Source organism: Siphateles boraxobius, unplaced genomic scaffold (genome assembly GCF_051911475.1).
Source record: "Siphateles boraxobius isolate OS27281-9 unplaced genomic scaffold, OSU_SipBor_1 25, whole genome shotgun sequence".
In the NCBI taxonomy this organism is placed as follows: Eukaryota; Metazoa; Chordata; class Actinopteri; order Cypriniformes; family Leuciscidae; genus Siphateles; species Siphateles boraxobius.
The window spans coordinates 907,192-930,969 of NW_027508866.1; the positions used below are offsets into that span (position 1 = coordinate 907,192).

Genomic DNA, 23,778 nt, shown 5'->3' on the forward strand with positions numbered 1-23,778 from the left:
TAGAATAAATTAATAATCAAAATAGTTCGTTGGAAGAACTGATTAATTGATTGTAATATTAATTCAGCCACATCAAGTTAATCCAATTAACTGACCCAAATATTTATAATTAATAATAACAAGATATTATTGATTATTAATATTTCCAAAAAGCTGAGTTCCTTACATCAGTGTAAAATTTTGGTTGGATTTGGGTGTTACAGTCCCTTCCTTCACCCATGCTGGTGTATGGTTAAAGGTAAGATTACTTCATCTTTGAGACATTTATTATGTGTTAAGTGGTAATAACGAAAACAAAGTAAAATTGTAAGCAAAATAGCAATGTCTCAGATCTTAAGTTGTAACATGCTTAATTAAATAGATTTTCACATTTTCTGACTCAACCATCACTAGAGCCAGGGCTTTGCTATGTTGTTTCAGTGGTGATTTGGGTTGTTGTCTGGTTTGTGTTTGCTTCTTGGTAGGGGTGCACCGATCCGATACTCAGTACCGGTATTGCTCCGATACTACCAATATTTGCCTGATCGGGTATCGGCCGGACGAGACCATCCAAATCCGATATTGTGCGTATGTTATTGTTATACAACACAAAAGGCACAAAATCATTATAAAGTACCAAAATGTTTTCGTGTACTATATTCCAAGTTTGAGTTGCTTCGAGCGCATCATTCTGCGCACGGGATGCGCATAAGTGTTTCATGCCGCTCTGAATTGGAGCCTTTCATATTACAATACTTTTGCGCAATGGCAGTTTATTGATAGCTTTAGTTGTTCTGTCCAATCTATCATATGTTGCTGCTTCATTAAAAAGTTGCAACTTTAAACTGTTTAAACGGTAAACTGTTTGTCTAATTATTATTTTAGTATTGCATCGGAACTCGGTATTGGCCAATACTGAGTCCCAGGTATCGGAATCGGTATCGGAGGCAAGAAAGGTGGATCGTGCCACCCGTACTTCCTGGCCTGCATCAAAAGTGGTTTGGGATTTGGAAAAGCCACTGATAAAGTTAACAGAGCTTGACAACACAGCGAGTAAATGCAAATGTGTTTTCACAAGGGTTGGGTACTGTTTGAATTTTAGTGATTCCTATTCTGCTTATCAATTCCATTTCTTACTGTTTCCCAGTTTCAATTACAGTAAGGTAAATTCCTTTTGGAAACATTTGATGCAGCTGATTTTCATGAACAAAAATCAGCAGCCTAAAGAACACTTAACATTTTTCTATGGTTTTAACATAAATACCACAACAAAAACAACTGGACTAACTAATATAAATGTCAGAGATTAATACAGACAAGTAAACGGTAATAATAAGAAGAAATAAACAAATTAGCAATAGCACAAATAAATCCAACTGAACAAAGTTCAGGTGCAGAAATTGAAATCAAATGTAAAATAAATCTTTATTAACAAAAGTTATTCAGTCAAGATCAGTCTTTTGCTCTTTGATTAACATTAAAGGTATAGTTCACTTAAAAATGAAAATATTTTCATAATTTACTCACCCACAAGTTGTTTCAAACCTGAATGAATTTCTTTCTTCTGCTGAAAACAAAGGAAGATATTTTGAAGAATGTCGGTAACCAGACAGTTGATGGACCCCATTGACTTCCATGGTATCCTACTATGGGAGTTAATGGGGTCCATTAACTGTCTGGTTACCGACATTCTTCAAAATATCTTCCTTTGTTTTCAGCAAAAGAAAGAAATTCATACAGGTTTGAAACAACTTGAACAACTTTTAATTTAATGACAGATGACGGCAGGTTTATTAGCCTACTGTCACTTTAAGACCTCATGCAGGATCCAATCTACTGTTGCACGTGTTTTCTTTCTCAACTGTTTACGTTCACTTAAGACACAACTGACTGTGTTTATAAAGATATTTTGACAATCTTGTGTGTATTTGTGCATTTAAGAGCAAGAAGACGCGGACAAGAACTCAATTCAGTATCGTGTTTTATATGAGAAGCGGCTCTCTGTGTGCGCTCTTTGAATGTGTAAACACTCTTTCTCGTCGACTTGCACTTGAAAATGGTTTGAAATTACATTAAAATGTATCCAATTTCAGAATAGAGATAGATTTTTTGATTCCCAACCCTAGTTTTTAACTTTTTCTTATTGATACTGTGATAAAACGATACTCGGTTACTAAACGTAACCTCGGTTCTCTCTAGAGAGGGAACGAGTATTGCGTAAGTTTAGCTTACGCTACAGGAAAGATTCATCTTCTCGAGATATTGAAGCCAAAAAATTATCCTTAATTTTGTATTCATTGTCAAAGCAGTGCAGCAGCTAGCAGACCTAGAGCAGGCCATCTCGTGTGCTCATTGGCTGCCCTGCGGGCAACTGCTGCAGCCTACCAGTGAGCCTGGCGTGACATCACGCCCAATGAATCGTTCATAGCGTCACAGTCCGCCGGAATGGGCGTGGCTTAGCGTATAAAAGTTGGGTCTGTAGGCTGACTTCCCTGGTTTTTCGTCGACTGAATCGAAGTCGCTCGTGGCGCGAGCACGGCCGGTTACGCAATACTCATTCCCTCTCTAGAGAGAACCGTGGTTACGTTTAGTAACCGAGTATCGTTCTCTTACGAGAGGTTCTCTCGTAATGCGTAAGTTTAGCTTACGCTACGGGAACACTTTGTCAACGCCGTGCGCGCCAAGCATCCACCATGAGACCCCGAACTTTCAGGGGAACCCCATAAGTGGAAAAAATAAGGTGGCCAGCCACGCGGCACACATAGGGAATATATATATAACATATATATATATAAGCATATATAAGCACACATAGGGAATACAGAGCAGCGCGCCGGTCTGTATATGCACATGCCACATACCCTACTAGTGCAGCTCAACCAGGAGAGCTGAGTCACGTATGAGTGATCTCAGCAGGAAGATCTGGGCAGAATACACCTCTCCTTCAAACTGACAAAAGTTTAGCCTGCAAGGCAGGAACTTCTAGTTTATAAAACCTGACAAAGGTAGACGGAGAGCTCCAGTCCGCCGCTACATATATGTCATGGATAGAAATCCCACTGGACCACGCCCACAACGAGGCCACGCCTCTCGCGGAATGAGCCCTGATGCCCAGAGGGCATTGCAGACCTTTTGACGCATAAGCAGCTGCTATAGCGTTTCCCTATCCATCTGGACAGGCTCTGTTTCGAGGAGTCGAGACCCTTGGTGCGCCCACCAAACGAAACAAAAAGCTGTTCTGAACGCCTGAAGGAGGCAGAACGCGTAATGTAAAATCTCAGCGCCCTGATAGGGCAGAGGAGATTCACCTCACTTTCGCTGTCAGATGCTGGCAGAGCTGACAGCGAAATAACTTGCGCTCTGAATGGAGTGCCCATCACCTTAGGAACATAGACATGTCTAGGTCTGAGGATGACTTTAGAGTCATTCGGCCCAAACTCAAGACACGACGCGCTGACAGACAGCGCATGCAGGTCGCCCACACGTTTTACTGACGACAGTGCAGTCAGAAAGACGGTTTTCAGTGAAAGATATTTCAACCCCACGGAGTCTAGTGGTTCAAATGGAAAGGCTTTCAGGGCCTCGAGGACCAATGAAAGATCTCACATAGGAACCGACGGGGGGCGCGGCGGGTTCATCCTTCTAGCTCCTCTAAGGAAGCAGATGACCAACTCATGTCTTCCCAGTGACTGGCCGTGCGTCGATTCTGCGAACGCTGCCACGGCCGCCACGTATACTTTGAGTGTGGATGGGGACCTCCCCTTATCCAACAGCTCTTGTAGGAAGGTGAGCAGATGCGCCACCCCGCATGTCCGTGGGTTCAGACCTCTGTCGGTGCACCATCCGGAGAACAGCGACCATTTAGAGCCTTCTCGCGTAGAGCGAGACTCGACGCGTAGAGCCTTCTCGTGGAAGGAGCTCTAGACTGCGTGATCGTGTTCATCACTCCTTCTGGCAGGGCAACGAGTACCAGTTGATCAACCATGCGTGCAGAGACCAGCGCTCTGGATGGCGATGACAGTTCGCGCCGTGAGCCTGAGAGAGGAGATCTGCCCTCACCGGAATCGGCCACCGAGCTGTAAGTGACAGCCGTGCTAGCTCCGGGAACCAAATCTGATTCTCCCAACGCGGGGCTATGAGGAGCACCGAGTGGCGCATTTCCCTGATTCTCTTGATCACCTGTGGTAACAGAGAGACCGAAGGGAAAGCATATAGCGGGAGGCTGGGCCAAACCTGGGCCAGCGCGTCCTCGTCCTTCGAGAAGAACGTCGGGCATTGAGCGTTGTCTTTTGACGCAAATAGGTCGACTTCCGCTCTGCCGAATAGGCGCCAGAGCTTCTGGACCGTTTGGGGGTGCAGGGACCATTCCCCTGGGGGAACATTGTCCCTGGACAGTTTGTCTGGGCCGTCGTTCAAATGGCCAGGCACATGTGCCGCCCTCAGCGAACGCAGGTGCATCTGAGACCAAATAAGGAGGCGTTCCGTCAGATTGCAGAGATTTCTGGATCTGACACCGCCCTGACGGTTTACATAGGATACCACAGACATGTTGTCCGAGCGGACAAGAACATGTTGGTCCTCTATGAACGGGAGGAAGCGCTTCAGCGCGTTCTCGACCGCACTCATTTCCAGACAGTTTATGTGAAAACACTTCTCGTGGTCTGACCACTGGCCGAAGACCGGTCTGCCCTCGAACAGCGCGCCCCAACCCGAGTTGGACGCGTCTGTCGAAATGACTTTCCGATAAGAGATGGTTCCCATCATCAATCCCTGCTGGTACCTGTCGGCTACTAACCAGGGCTGCAGAGCCGCTATGCAGGTCTGAGTCACTCTGATTTTCTTGTTGCCAGAAACCCAGGCTCGGCGGGACGCACGAGCATTCAACCAGCGTTGGAGTGGGCGCATGCGCAGTAGGCCCAGCTGAAGCACCGCTGCAGCTGATGCCATACAGCCCAACATCCTTTGAAATGTTTTCAAAGGGAGAAAGCTGCCCTTCTGGAAAGATGCGGCTAGGGGGCGAACACGGCGCGTGCGCTGTGTCGATAAACTTTCATTACCCAAGCTTTCCAGGTGACTGAGAAGCACTGTTCTGTGAGATAGCAGTTCTGTCTCTGACTGTGCCAATATCAGCCAATCGTCAAGATAGTTCATTATTCTCAGCCCCTGACTTCTCGGGGGGCGAGCGCCGCGTCCATGCACTTCGTAATTGTACGGGGTGCTAGGGAGAGGCCGAACGGCAGGACTGTGTATTGATATACCTGACCGTTGAAGGCGAATCTCAAAAATTGCCTGTGACGGGGTATTATCTGAATCTGAAAATAGGCGTCCTATTTAATAGGTCTGAAGGCTCCGTCCTTCTTGGGTACGAGAAAATTTCGGCTGTAAAAACCTGACTCGCTCAGAGAAGGTAGTACCTTTTCTATAGGCCCTTTGCACAGCAGCTTTGCTATTTCTGCGTGAAGTAGGTGTGCTACTTCCGCATACACTATCGTCGCGGTCCGTGCTTGAAAGCGCGAATGAATTGCAGTGTATAGCCCTGCTTTATTGTGCTCGGCACCCATTCTGAAACCCCTGGGATAGTTTCCCACGCAGCTATGTGAGCCGCTAGGGGGCGAATGGCCTCCGGGTTCAGATCGCCGCCATTTGCGGGCTTGTGAAACTGGGCAATGGCTGCTCGCTGAAAGCCGAAACCGGCTGATTTATGTGAGATGTCCCAATCATAAGGGATGGGGAGCATTCTTTTTTCACTTTTTAACAAGGAAAAGCTTCTGTAAGCGTGAGCGCGTGTGCGCGGGCACGAGACTTACAAGTGTATTTGACGCCCCGATCATAATGGATGGGGAGCGTCTTATTAATGCCCTGCGTTTTGTGATAACACTTAAATGTGCGGGCAGAGCCGGGGGGAGGTTTGTGTTAGCAAGCGTGAACGCTCTCTGGCGGGCACGAGACTTACATTCATAACCTGCTGTTTTGATCGTGTAACAAAGCGGGCAGATAGTGGGCACAGACCTGTGGACACATTTCTTACATTCAACACTCGAGCGGCTTTTCTGCGCTTTATGAGAGTGTGCTCTGTGAGTGACACGAGATTCGAAATGCTTGTGTGTAGGGGTGAATACTGGGGCGTGGGCACTTTCACTACACTTAAAACACCGACGACGTGAGCCGGACCAGACATTATACTCTTTTTGAGATTTCTCTGGGTCGCCGTGAAAACGGCGTTTGTGTGCAGGCGAGAGGGTGAACACACCGGCTCGTTGGCTGCTAAATGAACCACTGCAGTAGCCTGTTTGAAGGGGACTGACAGGGAAATAAACTTTGACGGCGGTCCGGCAAGTGGGACACGCGTCTTTTCTCTCTCTTTGTTTGGAGGGCTTCGCGTGCTCAGACTTCAGCGTGATCTTCTGCCGAGGCCCTCTGGGGGGCAGCGGTCTGTGACGGCTATCTGAGCGCGACCTAGGGCGGCCGCCCTGACATCGCTGCGAAGGCTGAGGCTGTGCTGGACGCTGGGCGCTGGCTCGCACAGGAGGCTGGCTTTCTCTCTCGCGAGAGTGGCCTGTAGCGGAGCTCCAGCGTCGCGGCAGGATGAGGTTCATGGCCTGCGTGGTCTTCTGTACCTCAGAAAAACGGTCAACGATCCCGTTCACCGCTGGGCCGAAGAGACCAGTGGGGGAGAGCGGCGCGTTCAGAAAGGTGGCTCGCTCAGTTTCCCTCATATCCGCGAGCGTCAACCAGAGGTGCCTCTCTGTTACAGTCAACGCGGCCATGGCTCGTCCAATGGCTTGAGCTGCGGTTTTAGTGGCGATCCACTAAAGTAGAGATCCGTAGTAGAGATCCGTCGCACTTCTCAGATCTGTAACCGCAGCTGGATCTCGGCCCTTCTCATCCCATTCACGGAGGAGGTCGGCTTGCAGGATCTGTAGCACAGCCATGGAGTGGAGAGCAGATGCGGCCTGGCCGGAGGCGGCATATGCGCGGCCGACCTAGGCGGAAGTGGCTCTGCAGGGTTTTGACGGGAGGGCTGACCGTGACCGCCATCTCGCGGAGGGCGGGCAAAGGTGCGCTGCGACCGCCTCTTCCACAGGGGGAATAGCCGTGTACCCTTTCTCGGCGGCGCCGTCCACTTGGGAGAGCGACGCGGATGCCTGGGACTGAAGCTTCGAGGAGAATGGTGCATTCCATGACTTCGTCAGCTCCGAGTGAAGTTCCGGCAGGAATGGAGCGTGCCTGCTTGCTGAAGCTACACGGCGGCGAATTTGAAGGAAACAGCCGTCGAGCCTGTTCGGCGCGGGTTATTTCGGCAGTGACCACTCGAGCCCGAGACGGTCAACAGCCTGCGTCATCAGGCGCATCAGTTCCGCATCAGCTCCAGTGCAGGTACGGGTGGATTCCTGGATGGACGAGGAGGCGGAGTGAAGCGACCATTCCTCGTTGTCTGATGCCAGGATGGAGCAGCAGTCTCTCGTGGCGTGTCCCCGGCCTCATCCTCAGATGCGACGGCAGTGAGGCTCGTGAGCGGCAGCTGCGCGTCGGTGAGGAGGGGCGGGGAAGGCGAAAGCGAGGCTCGAGGGAGGTTCTCCGGCGAGCGCGTCGCTGTGGCCACAGGTTCCGGCTGTCTCAGGGAACTGCGCTTCTTCCTGCGTGGTCCCACAGAGGGCAGAGTGACTGCTGCGGTGTTGAGGGCTTCGAGTCGAGCCCGCAGGGTCGACAGCGGAAGCGCTTCACAGAGCTCACGGCTCCCAGACGCGAGGGCGAGCTCTGCATGTTCCAGGCCCAGTCAGAGAGCGCAGATCAAGTGGCGGTCTCCGGCGCTGAGCGGGGCTCTACACGAGCCGCAGGAAGCGCGAGGCATCTTTAAAAAGACACTCGCTGCTCTTTTAGAATAGGTTAGCAAGGTAAAGGATACGTCGCCGGATAGCGTAGCTTGCACGGATGTCTGAAGGTGGCGAAGACGGCCGGCTTCCTCAGCGGACGGCGTTCCTAACGGACAGCGTTCGACGGCGGCGATGGCTTCTCTCAGATCCAGCGATGCGAAGAGCTCCGTGAAGAGACGAAAGATTTGGGAAGTCAGTCTACAGCCCCTACTTTTATACGCTAAGCCACGCCCATTCCGGCGGGCTGTGACACTATGAAGGCGCGGGCGTGACGTCACGCCGGGCTCACTGGTAGGCTGCAGCAGTTGCCCGCAGGTAGGGATGGGACGGTATGAAAATTTCATATCACGATTATAGTGACCGAAATTATCGTGATTATCAATATTATCACGGGTTTGTTAAAACAAGATGAAAGTGTTAAAAAAGAACTGATGCTCACACTGAAAACATTTCAACAAGTTTAATATTTGAGAATCAACAAACAACAAATAAAACAAGAAGTTCTATGCACTTTTTAAAGCAAGATTCTATTCTGTGGCATTTTGATTTTCTTCCTTATGATGACCGTCGTCAATAGCAACATATTATAACAGCGCACATCCATGTATCACAACGGACGCGCGCTCTCATTTCATTCAAATAGAACTTGTCATCTTGCGTCTCCGTTTTTGAAAATGAAATCAGAGTTGATTTATTGTTTACAGAATTTGACATTATTGTTGTGATCATATTGTCTGGACGAGTTTTGTACGCTAAATGGATTTAACAGCGAAGAATAGAGACATTAATCTCTATTCAATATGTCCCTGTAATTATGTGGTAAAAAAAAGAATCGGTGTTATAAGTGTACAATGCATATATACATTATTATCTCTTAAGTGTCACTCTTAATAGTCTTGTTTGAACTTATTCGTTCGTCTTTGGCTCAAAGTCACTTGCTGCGAACTTTTCTTCGCGGAAGCTTCAAGTTTATTTCAAGTGAGTGAGATAAAATATGTAAACTCAAAACAACATTTTGTGCCCAATTATTTCCCAGACGTAGTTTTAGTATTGAGATCAAAGTTAACTTGCCTTGCGTTCGCTACAACAGTGGATGATGGTCACACAGGACGACTCGGCAGATTTGAAGTGTTTACCCCTATCACTGCGACTTTTTTCGTGGATGTTCTGCAGACATGACCACACCTCAGATTTGGTCCTCTTAAAAGGCTGAAAAATCTCCTGAACACGGTCACTGCCTTCCGCCATTCCTTCTCGAATAAAAAAAAAAAACAACATTGCGCGCCTGCGTCAGACTATTGCTGGCTGGACAGGATTTATAGTGAGTTATTAAAATCGCGATAATCAAACACGGTTTTAATGATAATTGAATTTTAAACGATATTACTAACCGTCAGTACATTTTATCGTGGTTTATAGTGAAACCGGTAATCGTCCCATCCCTACCCGCAGGGCAGCCAATGAGCAGGCGAGATGGCCTGCTCTAGGTCTGCTAGCTGCTTCACTGCGTTGACAATGAATACAAAATTAAGGATAATTTTTTGGCTTCAATATCTCGAGAAGATGAATCTTTCCCGTAGCGTAAGCTAAACTTACGCAATACGAGAGAACCTCTCGTAAGAGAATCATTGTACCTTTGAGCAAACCATATTACCTCCAGAAAGACTGGAGTGAATGTAGGTTCTTAGAAGCACAGACTCTGTATTCCAAACAATGGGTAATGCAATCTGCACACAGTTAATTGAGATGAATGACTGTGAAGAATATTAATATATCATTAATAATTGAGCTTAGTTATGTGTACCTTATGTGATTGCCAAGGTGTCTTTGGAAAGATTTTGTTAAGGGATAATCTGTCCCTTCGATTAAAAAAAAAGAATAGCTCTATCATTTACTCGCCCTCATGTTGTTCAAACCTGTATGACTGTCTTCTGTGTACGGAAGTGCCTCTTTAGAAGACTTAGATTAAACTGCTCGATTCTTATGGATTACTTTTTGCTATGTAATTTTTGAATCTTGAAAACGTTGAAATGAAAAGGGTTGGGAAACACTGTTTGTTGAAAACACTATTTGTTAAAGAGGCCTGAACTCAATGTGCCGTTTGTCTTCAGATCTCAGGTGTGTGTTGAGCAGAAAGCCCTGGACACTGTGGCGCACCTGTGTGATGGTGATGCCCGAGCCGCTCTGAACGGCCTTCAGCTGGCGGTGCAGGCGTGTGTTGTGCAGGCTTCCTCCAAACCCAACGGCGGCCCTCCGCAGATAATCGTGCGTGAGCAACACATTAAAGAGGGCCTTCAGAGATCCCACATTCTTTATGACAAAGCAGGTATGTCCGGTTTGCACTGAAGTTATTATTCAATAATCAGTCCATTTCATCTAATGCAGTTATTGTGGCTAAAATAACCTGTAACAAAAGACGTCCAGTAGTTGCACTTTCACGAATTAGGCTACCATAAATTTGCAGCCATTTCCCATTGTGGTGTTGTTTTTAGGGTCTTGAATTTGTGTGTCATATATGTTTAAGCTTATGAAAGTATTTTGTCATTAGCTTATTAGTTTAGCAACATGCTGATATAAACGTTTTATTTATAATAATTTTTATTTATTTATTTATTTATAAGTTATTTTGCATTCAGGCAGCTCACTATGGTTTTGAACTGTCAAAAAATATATTTGAATTTATTGATTTAATCCCTCAGGAATGTGTAGTTGCAAGAATTAATGCAAGTTCAAGCAATCCCAGATTATCCCTACATTAATTGAAATGGTTTTCAGAATTTTTCTGCACATTTTTATTAAAAAGAATACATTCCAGGTAAGTGAGCGTTACTATGAAGAAATATATTCTAGGAATTTATAAACATGAAATGTATATCAATAGGACTGGTTCATGAGAGCGGTGGAGCGTTTTGTACTCCCATTTATTTTCTTAAGTAAATTATTGCCAAAAACTTCTATTATAATGGTAATTGTCCTCAGTCAGTGTGAATCACGGTTCACTCAGTCAGACATCACTTACTTAAGCTGGACCTTTTCTTTCTTCTGGAAAAAAACTTTGTTGCATTATTTTCCTATTATCACTGTAAAGCTGCTTTGAAACAATCTGTATCGTAAAAGCGCTATATAAATAAAGGTGACTTGACTTGAATAAGTCATTGTAACTGTGTTCACAGAGTGATCATGCTTTAAAATCAGAATGAACAGTCAGTCTTGAGCTTAACGCTTATATGTTTACTGCATATTGTCATTATGCACATAAATGTTTACAAGTAGTTGTACTCAAACTCTCACTGACACACAATACATTGAGTCAGATCCACAGTTCACTAGAAATGTAAAATCTGTGACACACAGGTGAGGAGCACTATAACTGTATCTCAGCCCTGCACAAGTCAATGAGAGGATCAGAAACAAATGCTGCCCTCTATTGGCTGGGAAGAATGCTGGAGGGAGGTGAAGACCCCCTGTATGTGGCTCGCAGACTGGTCCGGTTTGCTAGTGAGGATATTGGTAAGTAGCTGGTCCTTTGTTTCCAAAACCTGTGTTGTTTTACCATAATAGTAACTTCATAATTAGTGTGTGATCCAAAAGTTAACGTCTTGACAGACTGGATCTGTTGTGGACTCTTCTAAAGGTCTGGCGGACCCTGTGGCGCTCACTCAGGCTGTATCAGCGTTCCAGGCCTGTCACTTCATGGGCATGCCCGAATGTGAGGTACAACACAGACAAATACACTGCAATTGCTGCTAGTGGTGGGAATCTTAAGGCACATCACCATTCGATCGAATTTAGATTCTGGGAGTCACAATCAGATACTATAACAATTCTTGATCTACATTAGTTTAACTACTTTTAACTGTTATTTAAGGGTGGTCCACTTGATCGGGCGCTGATGGTTATTAGCCGATAATAGCTTTATATAGTTTGATCGGTGGTCTCTATAAAGCCCGATCAGATGACAGAAAACTCGCAAGACAATTTCTCTGTGCGCAGCTAAGATTGCTTCACTACATTCAGTTCTACCAGATGTCTGAAAAGGACAATAAATTTGCAACATCTTTGCGGAGATCAGAGACATTGCAACTCTACAGCAATGACAGCAAGAAGCTAGGGCTGTGCGATTTTAGTGCATTTCTTTTTTTTCCCTTTACTGCAGTGCGCATTCGTTCCTTCCTAAAAGCCCAAACTTAACGTCCAAATCAGCTAGATCAGTGTTTGTCGTAAAATACTGTCTGCTGTTGCTAAACTGCAGGGCGTGCATGATTAATAATAAGAGTTATTGAAACTGTGAAAGTTATACTGTTCTCCAAGTGGCTTTCTGTGAACATGCTTCGAGACAGAGTGGAAACCGGACAAGCAAAGTGAACCTTAAAAGCCTAAACTTTTAAATACACAGAAATATGTCAAAATGCCCGGCTTGGTGAGTATCCGTTTAAAAACAGTTGGTTATGTCTAAAGTGAACATAAACAGTTGGGAAATAAGTTGCATGTGAACAGTACATTAGATCTGTGCATTCGGTCTTAAAGTGACTGCAGTCTAATATTTCTCAAAAGCCTGAGTTTCTCACAGCGCATATCCTGTCCAATAAAAACCTGCAATTCCCTTTGAACCTTTCTGAACTTCATGGAAGTTCTGACATTTTCTTGCAATTGCAATTAAATTTGTTTTATTCAGTGGAAGAAACAAGCTTCCATAAAGTATATATACTTGTTGAAGTAGTTTTTTGATACACCTGATCTTTCTTACTAACTTTTTACCTTCAATCTCACCTACATCTCTTTTTGAATTATTTTAGGTAATTCTAGCCCAGTGTGTGGTTTATATGGCCAGAGCGCCCAAGTCTGTGGAGGTGTACAAGGCCTATAATAACGTCAAGGCCTGTCTGAGAAACCATCAGGGCCCGTTACCGCCCGTGCCCCTCCACCTACGCAACGCCCCCACCAAACTAATGAAGAATCTGGGCTACGCTAAAGGATACAAATATAACCCAAACTTCAGTGGAACAGTGGACCAAGATTACCTTCCTGAGGAACTTCATGGTATCAACTTTTTTACCTGGACGCCCTCCAATCGATGACTGTTCCCCTTTTGGGTGCATGAGGAATGGATTTTTGAGTTTGCAGTTTATCCTCTGCCTTTGTCATTGTTGTCCTGTCTTCCACTTCTTACAACGAGATTTCACAAAATCTTCCAATAAATCTGCATTTTCTTATGCTGCTAATGGTTTTATATTATTCAAAGTTTTAAATAAAAAGTGGTAAATTGTTTTGCGGTGTGTACTTTGATCTTAACACCTTTAATCTTATTATTTATTATTCTCAGGTTAGGTAAAATAAGTCGAGTCTGGCCTAAATTATAAGCATTTTAAAATCACTTATAATTTTCTCAGAAGACTTCTGTGGTATGTTCTTATTTCTTTTAATTTATTACTGTTCTTTATATAGTAAACAAAAATGTATAGGCAAATAGAACTTCATCATTAAAGTATAAAATACAACAATCACATTTTGAATCAAAGTTGTAGTCAGCTCTGGGCTTGTCTTCCTCTTGGGATTTCTTGTCCTCAGCTCTGGGTTTCTAGGTGTCGGGGGTACTGACGTATCAGTATCCAAAGAGGCAATCAGCTCATCAGTCTTTAATACTCCAATTCTTTACCACAGGCGTTAGGTTCTAATCTTTTTGATTGACATAAGTTTAGGCTTTTCAAAGTTTCCCAGATCGTCCTCAAGGCCTCACAGGTGCAAGCTGCCCACCTCTTCATGTCTGTGAACTCAAGTAACACTCCATTCATGCAATTATCCTGACTCATCCTTCGTTCTCAGACATAGTTTTGGCACAAACTTCATTCACTTCATCAAACTTTACCAATAACATGGACATGTGTTCATCATTCTTAAATTCATTGGTTTGTTACACATTCATGTAATATTTCACCCAGTGTTGTTTTCTGTTTCCCATAACAAAATATAATCAATTATATTATAATTATTTATGTATCATCAAGGGGCAAAACTTTGTGCTCTTGCTTGATTATCATGTAGATTAGGCCAATTTGGATTTAAAAAAGAATCCATTTCTTCAAACCCCCTATAGGTCTTCCCCTTAGAGCCTTAGCTTCCTCCTCTCCTGAAGCCTGTGGGGCAGACAGAGCAGTGTGCATTCGCTGGAAACTGATGTGTCCCTGAAGCGCCACTGGCGGCGGGATACTGACACCAGTTTCATGAGGGCCCAACGTGAGTTAGAACCTCTTTTCGATGCCTTCCTGGCCTGAAGGACGGTCTTCAGATCACATATTATAGTACGTTACCGACTCGGGCTTTGCCTTCGGCCCATCGGTGATGCCCACGCTTGTGTGCACAGAGCTCAAAATACATACATTCTTCCACGGCTTTTCCTGGTAGATGGTGAGCGTTGTGTCAGCACATTTCAGCACCTTTGTGCTGAACAGCTCCGCTTGTTTGCTTCTTTCGCGGAAGGGTAAACTCACGTTTCGTTGTCCCTACGTTGCCAACCAGGCTGGTCTTTGCCTGCAAGGCAGTGGGCAGTTTGAGAGATGTGAAGAAGTTATCCGTGGTGATATTTCTTCCCTTCCCAGCATATATTTGGTTTGGACATCTGCAGGCAGCCAAAATTTGATGCCGAATTTATCAGGCTTATTCCCCATAAACTGAATAAATTTGCACCGGGCCTTGGTGGGGTACAGCCCATGAAGGCTTTTAGTTCAGCCACTGCGAGGTCCCATGAGCTGTCACGATGATGCTGATGTGCCTCAGCCACAGTGCAGTCCCTGATATGCTTCAGCATGCCATCATCAAACACACACAAGAAGCCAGCAGCTCAGTCAGGGCATTTTGGCTCTGCCTTCTCCCTGGACGTTTAGTTGACTGACGTCCACACCGTCCCATCCTTCCCCTTTTCCACAGCCGTCTCTGGCTGAGATGGCTCTAAGGGTGGGCTGAGCACAGTTGGCTCAAGAGCAGGTAGGACTACTGCTCCGGGAGGGCCTATAACAATAATAATAACATAATAATAATAATAATAAACAATAATAGCACCAGCAGAACTAGTGAAAATCCCATGCAGCAAAACAGGACAGGGCAGCGGAGCTCACCAGGATCATCCGACATGAAAGGGACATCTGGATCCGCCGTGTCTAATGATAGCAGCCGCCTCTTTTTCCTTGATGTGGACTGACTCTGAATCACTCTCTGATGAGAAGGAAATGTTTACGTGCACCCAGGAAACTTTGCTGTCACTTTCCACCTCCAATTGTTCCCCTGCATCCGAATCATCACTCGTCAAGTTCTGAAGCATCTCAGATCTCATCTGCAGTGCAGGCAAGGCGACACCTAACACATTCGCGAGATTGTACAATCTCCGAGTTGAGCCAGTGTCCTCTCATGTGCATGCTCCCAGTGGCTGGTAATAGGACCTGCTCGGTGTCATCGCTTGCTCGCCATTCCACTCCTCGGACTGGATACGTGCGATATTCTCCTCAGGTGAGTTTCCCCAAGAAGCCCTGAGTTCCTCCAGCACTGCTGACGTCAACGCCAGAGTGAATGCCAGCGGCAGTTTTCGAGTTGGCTAGGTGCCTCCATGTGCATGGTTCCCCCCTTGGGCGACCCAAACATGTGTATTTCCACTGTAAGTCTCTATGAGAATGTGTCTTTCCCTTGGCAAGCCACACTGCCACCCCTGGAGTTGAAAGATTCCACCCTGGGGGCTGGATACTCCAGTATTTCTCCATATGTTACCCCCTCTCGGGCCATATGTGTATTTTTAAGTCCTCCCTTCGGGTAGGCATTGTGTTGCATATCTCCTCTGAGATATGCTCCCCAGTGTACCTTGGTATTCCTGTGTTAAGTAGGAGTCCTTCGTCCGTGCTAGTCTCACGACAGGGAGCTCTGACTTACGCAGAGCACTGGAAGACAGCTGACATGGCGTGATTAGACTGGGAACCCCATTCGACGTAACTCATAGTGACTACGAAAGGGAACGTCTCGGCTACATATGTAACCCTCGTTCCGTGAGTAGGGAACGGAGACGTTACGTCTCCCTAAGACGTAACTGCCAGACGGTTCAGCTCGTCTGCGACAATCTTTCGGGCATCCATCTTTATTGAATTTTGATATCAGATAGAGCCGGCCAGAGCACAGCATAATAAGTAGCCATGCGGTTCACTTGGAGGGCGGGGGCAAGAGCGCCAGGTTATTCAGTATGGAAATACACACAGACAATGACACGCCACGCCCCTACTGCATGCTAGAATCTCCGAAAACAAGCCGATTTCAACCTCAAAATGTAAGCTATTAAATATACCAATACTGTTATCTCAAACATGGAGAGGCTTCTTCGTGATTTCAATTAACAGATTCTGCAAAAAATTGAAATTCACCAATTTTGAAAAAAAAACTCTTCTTTCTCATTTTGCTCGAAAGTTGTTCTGCCGACTTGTGTCCCTGGTTTCTGTGACGGGTCACATATATTCCCTGTCTGTGTTAGTATGTGTACGGAGTCGTTGTTTTGTGTTACCACACTTCTTGTCTGTTTAGACCCGTTCTTGTTTTGGATTGCTTCTCTGGATATTTGACCTCTGCATGGATTACAACAATTTTGGATTGCCCTCTTAATAAATTACTGCACTTGAATTTTCCCTCGTCCTGTGTGTGTTCGTGACAGTGCCTTTATTAACTGCCTAGAGCCGTGTGGAGCACGTTTATCATGAATGGATGCACTTTGAAATATACAACCGATCACTGCCATTATAAAGCTTGTAAGAGCCAGGACATTTTTTCAATATAACTCCAATTGTATTCATCTGAAAGAAGAATGTCATATACACCTAGGATGTCTTGAGGGTGAGTAAATCATGGGCTAATTTTCATTTTTGGGTGAACTATCCCTTTAAGGTCATGGGTTTGATTCACAAGTACACTGGAGGTCAACTTAGTTCAAACATGGAATGGCGTGCCAAGACTCATTCTCAGGCAATTAATGTATTTAAAATGGAATGCATTCATAATTTATAAAATCAAAGAACATGGCACAAAAGTTAAATGTTTCAAGATTTAAAGGTTGTCATATTCATATATATTGAATTGAACAACATCTTCAGAGCCCTCTGCAAACTGGTGAACGATCAGCCGAAAGACTGGGACAGGCACCTGGACGCAGTTATGTTTGGATTACGAACGAAAGTTCAAATGACCACAAAGTTGTCTCCATTTTTTATTTTTTTTTGGGGAAAGAGGCCCGTTATCCCTCTGAAATTGCCGAACACTACAGGGTAACTGCAGATTATTTCAGTTTCCAAACAGGGATGTTAACTATCACCTAAACATCTGTCAATATACTAAGCAAAATAAGAACTTTCCTTACAGATTGACAAGACTGTGGAGGACACAGTATTCATTGAGGAGGTGACTGAGTCAGCTCTAAGGCCTCGTTTACACTGTCAGTGAAATGTGACCCAATTCCGATTTTTTACACATATGAAACACAGATCGGATGTGTTCTATGACAGTGTAAACAGGAATAAGACGCATGCATTCGGATATTTCGAGATCGGCTTCAGGCCTCATTCATATGTGGAAATAAATCCGATATATGCCAATGCGACTGTCATGTAAACAGGCAGATCGGATTTTCTGAAGCATTGCACTCTGTACATCATTAAAACTGCCACAATTTGGTTCTTCTACGCGGTTTTGATGACGTATTATTCTAACGTGTGGAGGCGATAAATGATAACGCAGGTAACATTGAGGAGGAAAATGCAGGGCAGTAGTCGACGGCTGAAGTTACCTGCCTTCTCACCCTGTGGGCAGAGTCAGTTCAAGATAAAATTAAAGGCTCATAAAGAAACGAATCCGTTTTTTAGGATATTTCGGCTGCAATGGCGGAGCAGGGCTACAGACGTTCCTGGCTCCAGTGTCAGCGAAAAATGAAGTCCCTTAAATCTAAATACAAGGAGGTGAAAGACCACAATAACAAAAATGGTAATAGGGGAAAATTACATTTCCCATTCTACCACCAAATGGATATCATTTCAGGGGACAAACACTAAGAAATGTTCTGGACAGTTCCCGCGAAGAAGAGTCAGTGGATGGGGAGGACACTATATTCCTGCAGTTAGGAACTTTCATGCTCACATTAATGGTTGCTATTGTTGTCTTGTCGCCAGATGAGAAAATATGATGTGTTAATTTATGTCAGTGCCCCCCAACCAGAAACAAGGCTATATAACGTTATATATCAATTGTTAAAAGTTAAAAAGATATAACATTTCTGATTTTTAAACACACTGCAAAAAAAAAAAAAAAAAATATATATATATATATATATATATATATATATATATATATATATATATATATATATATATATATATATATATATATATATATATATCCTTTTCTTACTTAGTATTTTTTTTGTATTGTTTCCAGTCCAAATATCTAAACATTCTTAAATCAAGAAGCATTTAATAGACATTTATTAGATATGTAAAATGACATCATACATTGTGTATATATACAGGTCCTTCTCAAAAAATTAGCATATTGTGATAAAGTTCATTATTTTCCATAATGTAATGATAAAAATTAAACTTTCATATATTTTAGATTCATTGCACACCAACTGAAATATTTCAGGTCTTTTATTGTTTTAATACTGATGATTTTGGCATACAGCTCATGAAAACCCAAAATTCCTATCTCAAAAAATTAGCATATCATGAAAAGGGTCCCTAAACGAGCTATTAACCTAATCATCTGAATCAACTAATTAACTCTAAACACCTGCAAAAGATTCCTGAGGCTTTTAAAAACTCCCAGCCTGTTTCATTACTCAAAACCGCAATCATGGGTAAGACTGCCCGCCTGACTGCTGTCCAGAAGGCCATCATTGACACCCTCAAGCAAGAGGGTAAGACACAGAAAGAAATGTCTGAACAAATAGGCTGTTCCCAGAGTGCTGTATCAAGGCACCTCAGTGGGAAGTCTGTGTGAAGGAAAAAGTGTGGCAAAAAACGCTGCACAACGAGAAGAGGTGACCGGACCCTGAGGAAGATTGTGGAGAAGGACCGATTCCAGACCTTGGCGGGACCTGCGGAAGCAGTGGACTGAGTCTGGAGTAGAAACATCCAGAGCCACCGTGCACAGGCGTGTGCAGGAAATGGGCTACAGGTGCCGCATTCCCCAGTTCAAGCCACTTTTGAACCAGACACAGCGGCAGAAGCGCCTGACCTGGGGTACAGAGAAGCAGCACTGGACTGTTGCTCAGTGGTTCAAAGTACTTTTTTTGGATGAAAGCAAATTTTGCATGTCATTCGGAAATCAAGGTGCCAGAGTCTGGAGGAAGACTGGGGAGAAGGACATGCCAAAATGCCTGAAGTCCAGTGCTGCTTCTCTGTACCCCAGGTCAGGCGCTTCTGCCGCTGTTTCTGGTTCAAAAGTGGCTTGACCTGGGGAATGCGGCAACTGTATCCCATTTCCTGCACACGCCTGTGCCCGGTGGCTCTGGATGTTTCTACTCCAGACTCAGTCCACTGCTTCCGCAGGTCCCCCAAGGTCTGGAATCGGTCCTTCTCCACAATCTTCCTCAGGGTCCGGTCACCTCTTCTCGTTGTGCAGCGTTTTTTGCCACACTTTTTCCTTCCCACAGACTTCCCACTGAGGTGCCTTGATACAGCACTCTGGGAACAGCCTATATGTTCAGAAATTTCTTTCTGTGTCTTACCCTCTTGCTTGAGGGTCTCAATGATGGCCTTCTGGACAGCAGTCAGGTCGGCAGTCTTACCCATGATTGCGGTTTTGAGTAATGAAACAGGCTGGGAGTTTTTAAAAGCCTCAGGAATCTTTTGCAGGTGTTTAGAGTTAATTAGTTGATTCAGATGATTAGGTTAATAGCTCGTTTAGAGACCCTTTTCATGATATGCTAATTTTTTGAGATAGGAATTTTGGGTGTTCATGAGCTGTATGCCAAAATAATCAGTATTAAAACAATAAAAGACCTGAAATATTTCAGTTGGTGTGCAATGAATCTAAAATATATGAAAGTTTAATTTTTATCTTTACATTATGGAAAATAATGAACTTTATCACAATATGCTCATTTTTTGAGAAGGACCTGTATATATATATATATATATATATATATATATATATATATATTTGAGTTTTTGCTTAAAATAAGCTTAATTATCTGCCATTAGGGTATGAAAAATATTATTTTCAGTAGCGTACCATGGGGTTTCAGTCAGGGCCTTCAGTAACGCACAACCCCCACCCCCCCCCCCCCCCCCCAACATATTTTGTGAAACGATGATGTCATCACCCCACACGTCGACTAGTCAGACACGCTAAATCAGTAGCCTAACATCAACAACAACTGGGACTGCATGCTTGTGTTCCTGCTTCAGAAGCTACTGAGCCTCTTTTATTTCTTTATTTATTATTTAGGCCTACTTTAATGTATTTTTATTTTACTTCCATATTTACATTTCTTTCTTATGCTATGATGCTTGTATTTTGTTTGATTAAGACATTTCGTATTTTGTAGGGGATGGGCATTTCAAGCAAAAATAATATTCGACGATCGCTGGCAATAATTTGATTATTATTCAAAACCCCGCCCCCCCCCTTTACATTTCATTTCATTTCATTACATTACATTTCTCTGTACTGTAGGCCTTCGTGTTGTAGCCATTAAAGTAAAGTTAGTTTCATATTTATGTTTAAATAATATGTTATTTTTTCCATTTCATCTATGTTGATTATATGAAAAGTGATCAGCCAGTATGAATAGCCTAATCATGATATATCGAGAGACATAATTTTGACCGCTTTATTAAGTTTTGTTTTGTATAAAGCCTTTCTTTAAAGTGAATTTCGTTTTGTATAAATTGCATCTTAATTTTAATCAATGTTTTAACCAATTGCCTGGATTTAATAAATAAGAAGCAAATATAGCAGCCTATAATCAGGACACGGAGGCGCCGACGCGGTATAACTTGCATCCCACGTGAACTGGAGCTTGTCTCATAAATGAACAAACTCAGAAATATATCTAAGCTTGAAATGTCTACTTTTAAACAAAACAATTCAAAACAAAAAGAAACAGACAACTCTCTTATAATCCGTATGAAGTGTGCATTTCTCTCTGTAGGCACCTTCACAATACTACGAGGGTGCACGAGTCAGCATCGTCACAGAAAACACTATTTATTAAGAAACAATTAAAATGTCTCCTTGTTATATTTGACACATTCATAATGTTTAGGCTACATTTGCCGGTTCTTTGTGGCAAGCTTTATGCGTCTTCTAACTGATCGAATATCATGACATCCCTATTTTGTACCAGGCCATTTATGGTTTTTCACATTGTTCAATAAAGTTCTTGGTAAACAAGAAAAGAAAAGCAGCTGCTGTGCCTAAGGGTGTACTCACACTAGCCAGTTTGAACCGTGCCCGAGTGCGTTTGACCACCAAAGCGCGGTTCGTTTGACTAGTGTGAGTGCTCCGACCCGTGCCCAGGCGCGGCTCGATTAGGCGGCCCTGGCCCGCTTGGAAGAGGTGGGCCAGAGCACGGTTCAGTTGGACTCGGGCGCGGTTCGCATGCAGTGTGAGCGCTAACCGTGCTGGAGCACGGAACAGGACGCGTGATGTACGGGAACTGTAGTCCGTAATCAAAGCTGCAAAGTCCTTGCTGCACTTCAGCTGGTACCTTGCAAACCTCCTCATACGAGCAGCACGATTACGTGAAAAAGAAGCAACGTCTTTTGATTACATCAAAGAAGCAACTGGCGCACGCCATCAGGAGAGTGGAACTGGTAGGGTTTGATTATGTTTTACCAGTCTTTAGCCCTATTCGCACGGGATTAGTAATATCTGGGGACCCCGTGTGATTTAGAAATTACCCCACCACATCTGAATTTCGATAAGCGACGCCTGTGATTTTACTCAAAATTACTGACTTCACTCTCTCCCGGAACCCGGATATGATGTCAAGGCTTTGCGTACATCTGCTTTCTTGTTTCTCAACATGGCTGCTAGTGCTAAGAAGAAAACCCGACATTGGACGCGGGAGGAGACACTCTGTTTAATCAATGTTTGGGGTGAACCACGTTACCAAAGGCAATTTGAACAAATGGTGCACAACCACACCGTTTGGGAAAATATTCACAAAGACCTCGTCCTCCTGTGCCCATCTATACAGGACTTTGGAGATTGGACCAAGTGTAAAGAAAGGTTGGACTGCCTGCGACGAAAGTACCATCATAGCCTCAAAAACAACAAGAAGACCGGATCAAACCCCATTAAATGTCCTTATTTTGATGAACTGGATACTGTTCTCGGTAAGAATCATTTCCCTTCTAACGTTAGCTAACATATGGTACAGTAATAGCAAGTTTAGCCGCTATAAATGTTTCTCCGTTTCAGCAGCTACGTAAGTTACTGTAACGTTAACGTAATACAAACATATCCTACAGTAAAAGCCAGTTTAACAGCAACATACAACGGCTAACGTACAGTAACGTTAACTTTATGCTAACTTTAGTAATGGCACACAATTTAGACATCTACTTGCCAATTGTTGATCCACAGCAAATCACATTAGTTTGACATTACTTTTCGGTTACACTTTATTTTAAGGTGTCATTGTTACAGTGTAATTATATATTTAAGTACTGAGTGATATGAATTAACTACATGTACTTACTATAGGGTTAGGGTAGGATTAGGATTTGGTTGAGGGTTAGTTGCATGTAATTATGCATAATTTACTGTTATTACTATGGTAAGTACATGTAACATATGTAACAAGGACACTGTCAAATAAAGTGTTACCTAATTTTCTATTGTTTTTTGTTTACAATTTTTTTTTTTACAGGTTGCTGTACAATGAACAACCCTGGAGACATAAGGATGGATAACTGGGAGAGTTCAGATGAGGAATCTGACTGTGGTAAGCAGCCTACACTGGCCTGTACACTACATAATACTGTAAAGCTATATTGTGTTGTTAATTTATATGTAGACATTGTATCTTCTCTATAATTAAATAAAGAAATAAGTAGAAGCATAGTAAATCATTACTGAGTGAACCTGCTTGATTTTCTTTTGTTTTACGCAGGTTCATCTGAGAGCCCTAATGATCACAATACATCTAGGGAAAATGATGCAGAGGATGAGGCATGGCTCAGCACAATGTAGGTAGTTACTTAGGAGTGAATGGATGATATGGTTAGCTGTACTTTTATACTTAAAAGTATCAATATTTTGTGAATGTACCTTTGGGCAATACTTGTTTTGGCTACATGTGTGTGTCGGAGGCAACAACACTCCCACACACTAGGTTCAGTTGAGTGATGCAACTGCTACCACCAGGAAATTGTATTTTATCTCCAATCATAACTTTCATTGTTTTTGTCATTTACAGTGATGCTTTGTTGTGTGTGTAATTTCATGTATGAATAGTGAAACGGGGCTTGTCTGGTCTATGTTGTGGTGGACTGCAATAAACCTGCACTTACAAAATCCCAGGACAGTCTCCCTCACCCTGCTTATAGTAGCCTATCACCATTACAGCATAATATACAGACCACGCATCACAGCATCACTTTAATTGAGAATAAAGATATAAGGAATTATGAGAGCTCAAATACATAATTTTCTCAACAGGTGCATCAATCAACTGAACTTTGGCAAATGGCATGGGGCACTGATATTGCCGGGCACACAGATGTAACCAAAACAAATGTCCCAAAGGTGTATTCACAAACAATTAATTGACCACAAGTTTTAACATCGGAATTTGCTGAAATAAATGTTTTGTCTTTGCAGCACATCGCCGAAGAAAGGGGCGAAAAACACAGATAATGGTGGCAATGGACAAGGGTCTGGACCGTCTCCTGCAAAA

General features: G+C 43.6%; 1 protein-coding gene across 1 annotated transcript in view; it reads left to right on the forward strand.

Moving 5' to 3' along the window:
• The window catches only part of wrnip1 (WRN helicase interacting protein 1), a 36,700-nt gene extending 23,579 nt beyond the window's left edge, over positions 1-13,121 (forward strand). The window contains exons 4-7 of the mRNA XM_077242060.1: positions 9,965-10,179; positions 11,208-11,363; positions 11,488-11,567; positions 12,650-13,121. Coding sequence (XP_077098175.1) covers positions 9,965-10,179; positions 11,208-11,363; positions 11,488-11,567; positions 12,650-12,931 — 733 coding nt within the window. The 3' untranslated portion in view covers positions 12,932-13,121. The remainder of the gene's footprint in view (positions 1-9,964; positions 10,180-11,207; positions 11,364-11,487; positions 11,568-12,649) is intronic.
• The last annotated feature ends 10,657 nt before the right edge of the window (positions 13,122-23,778 follow it).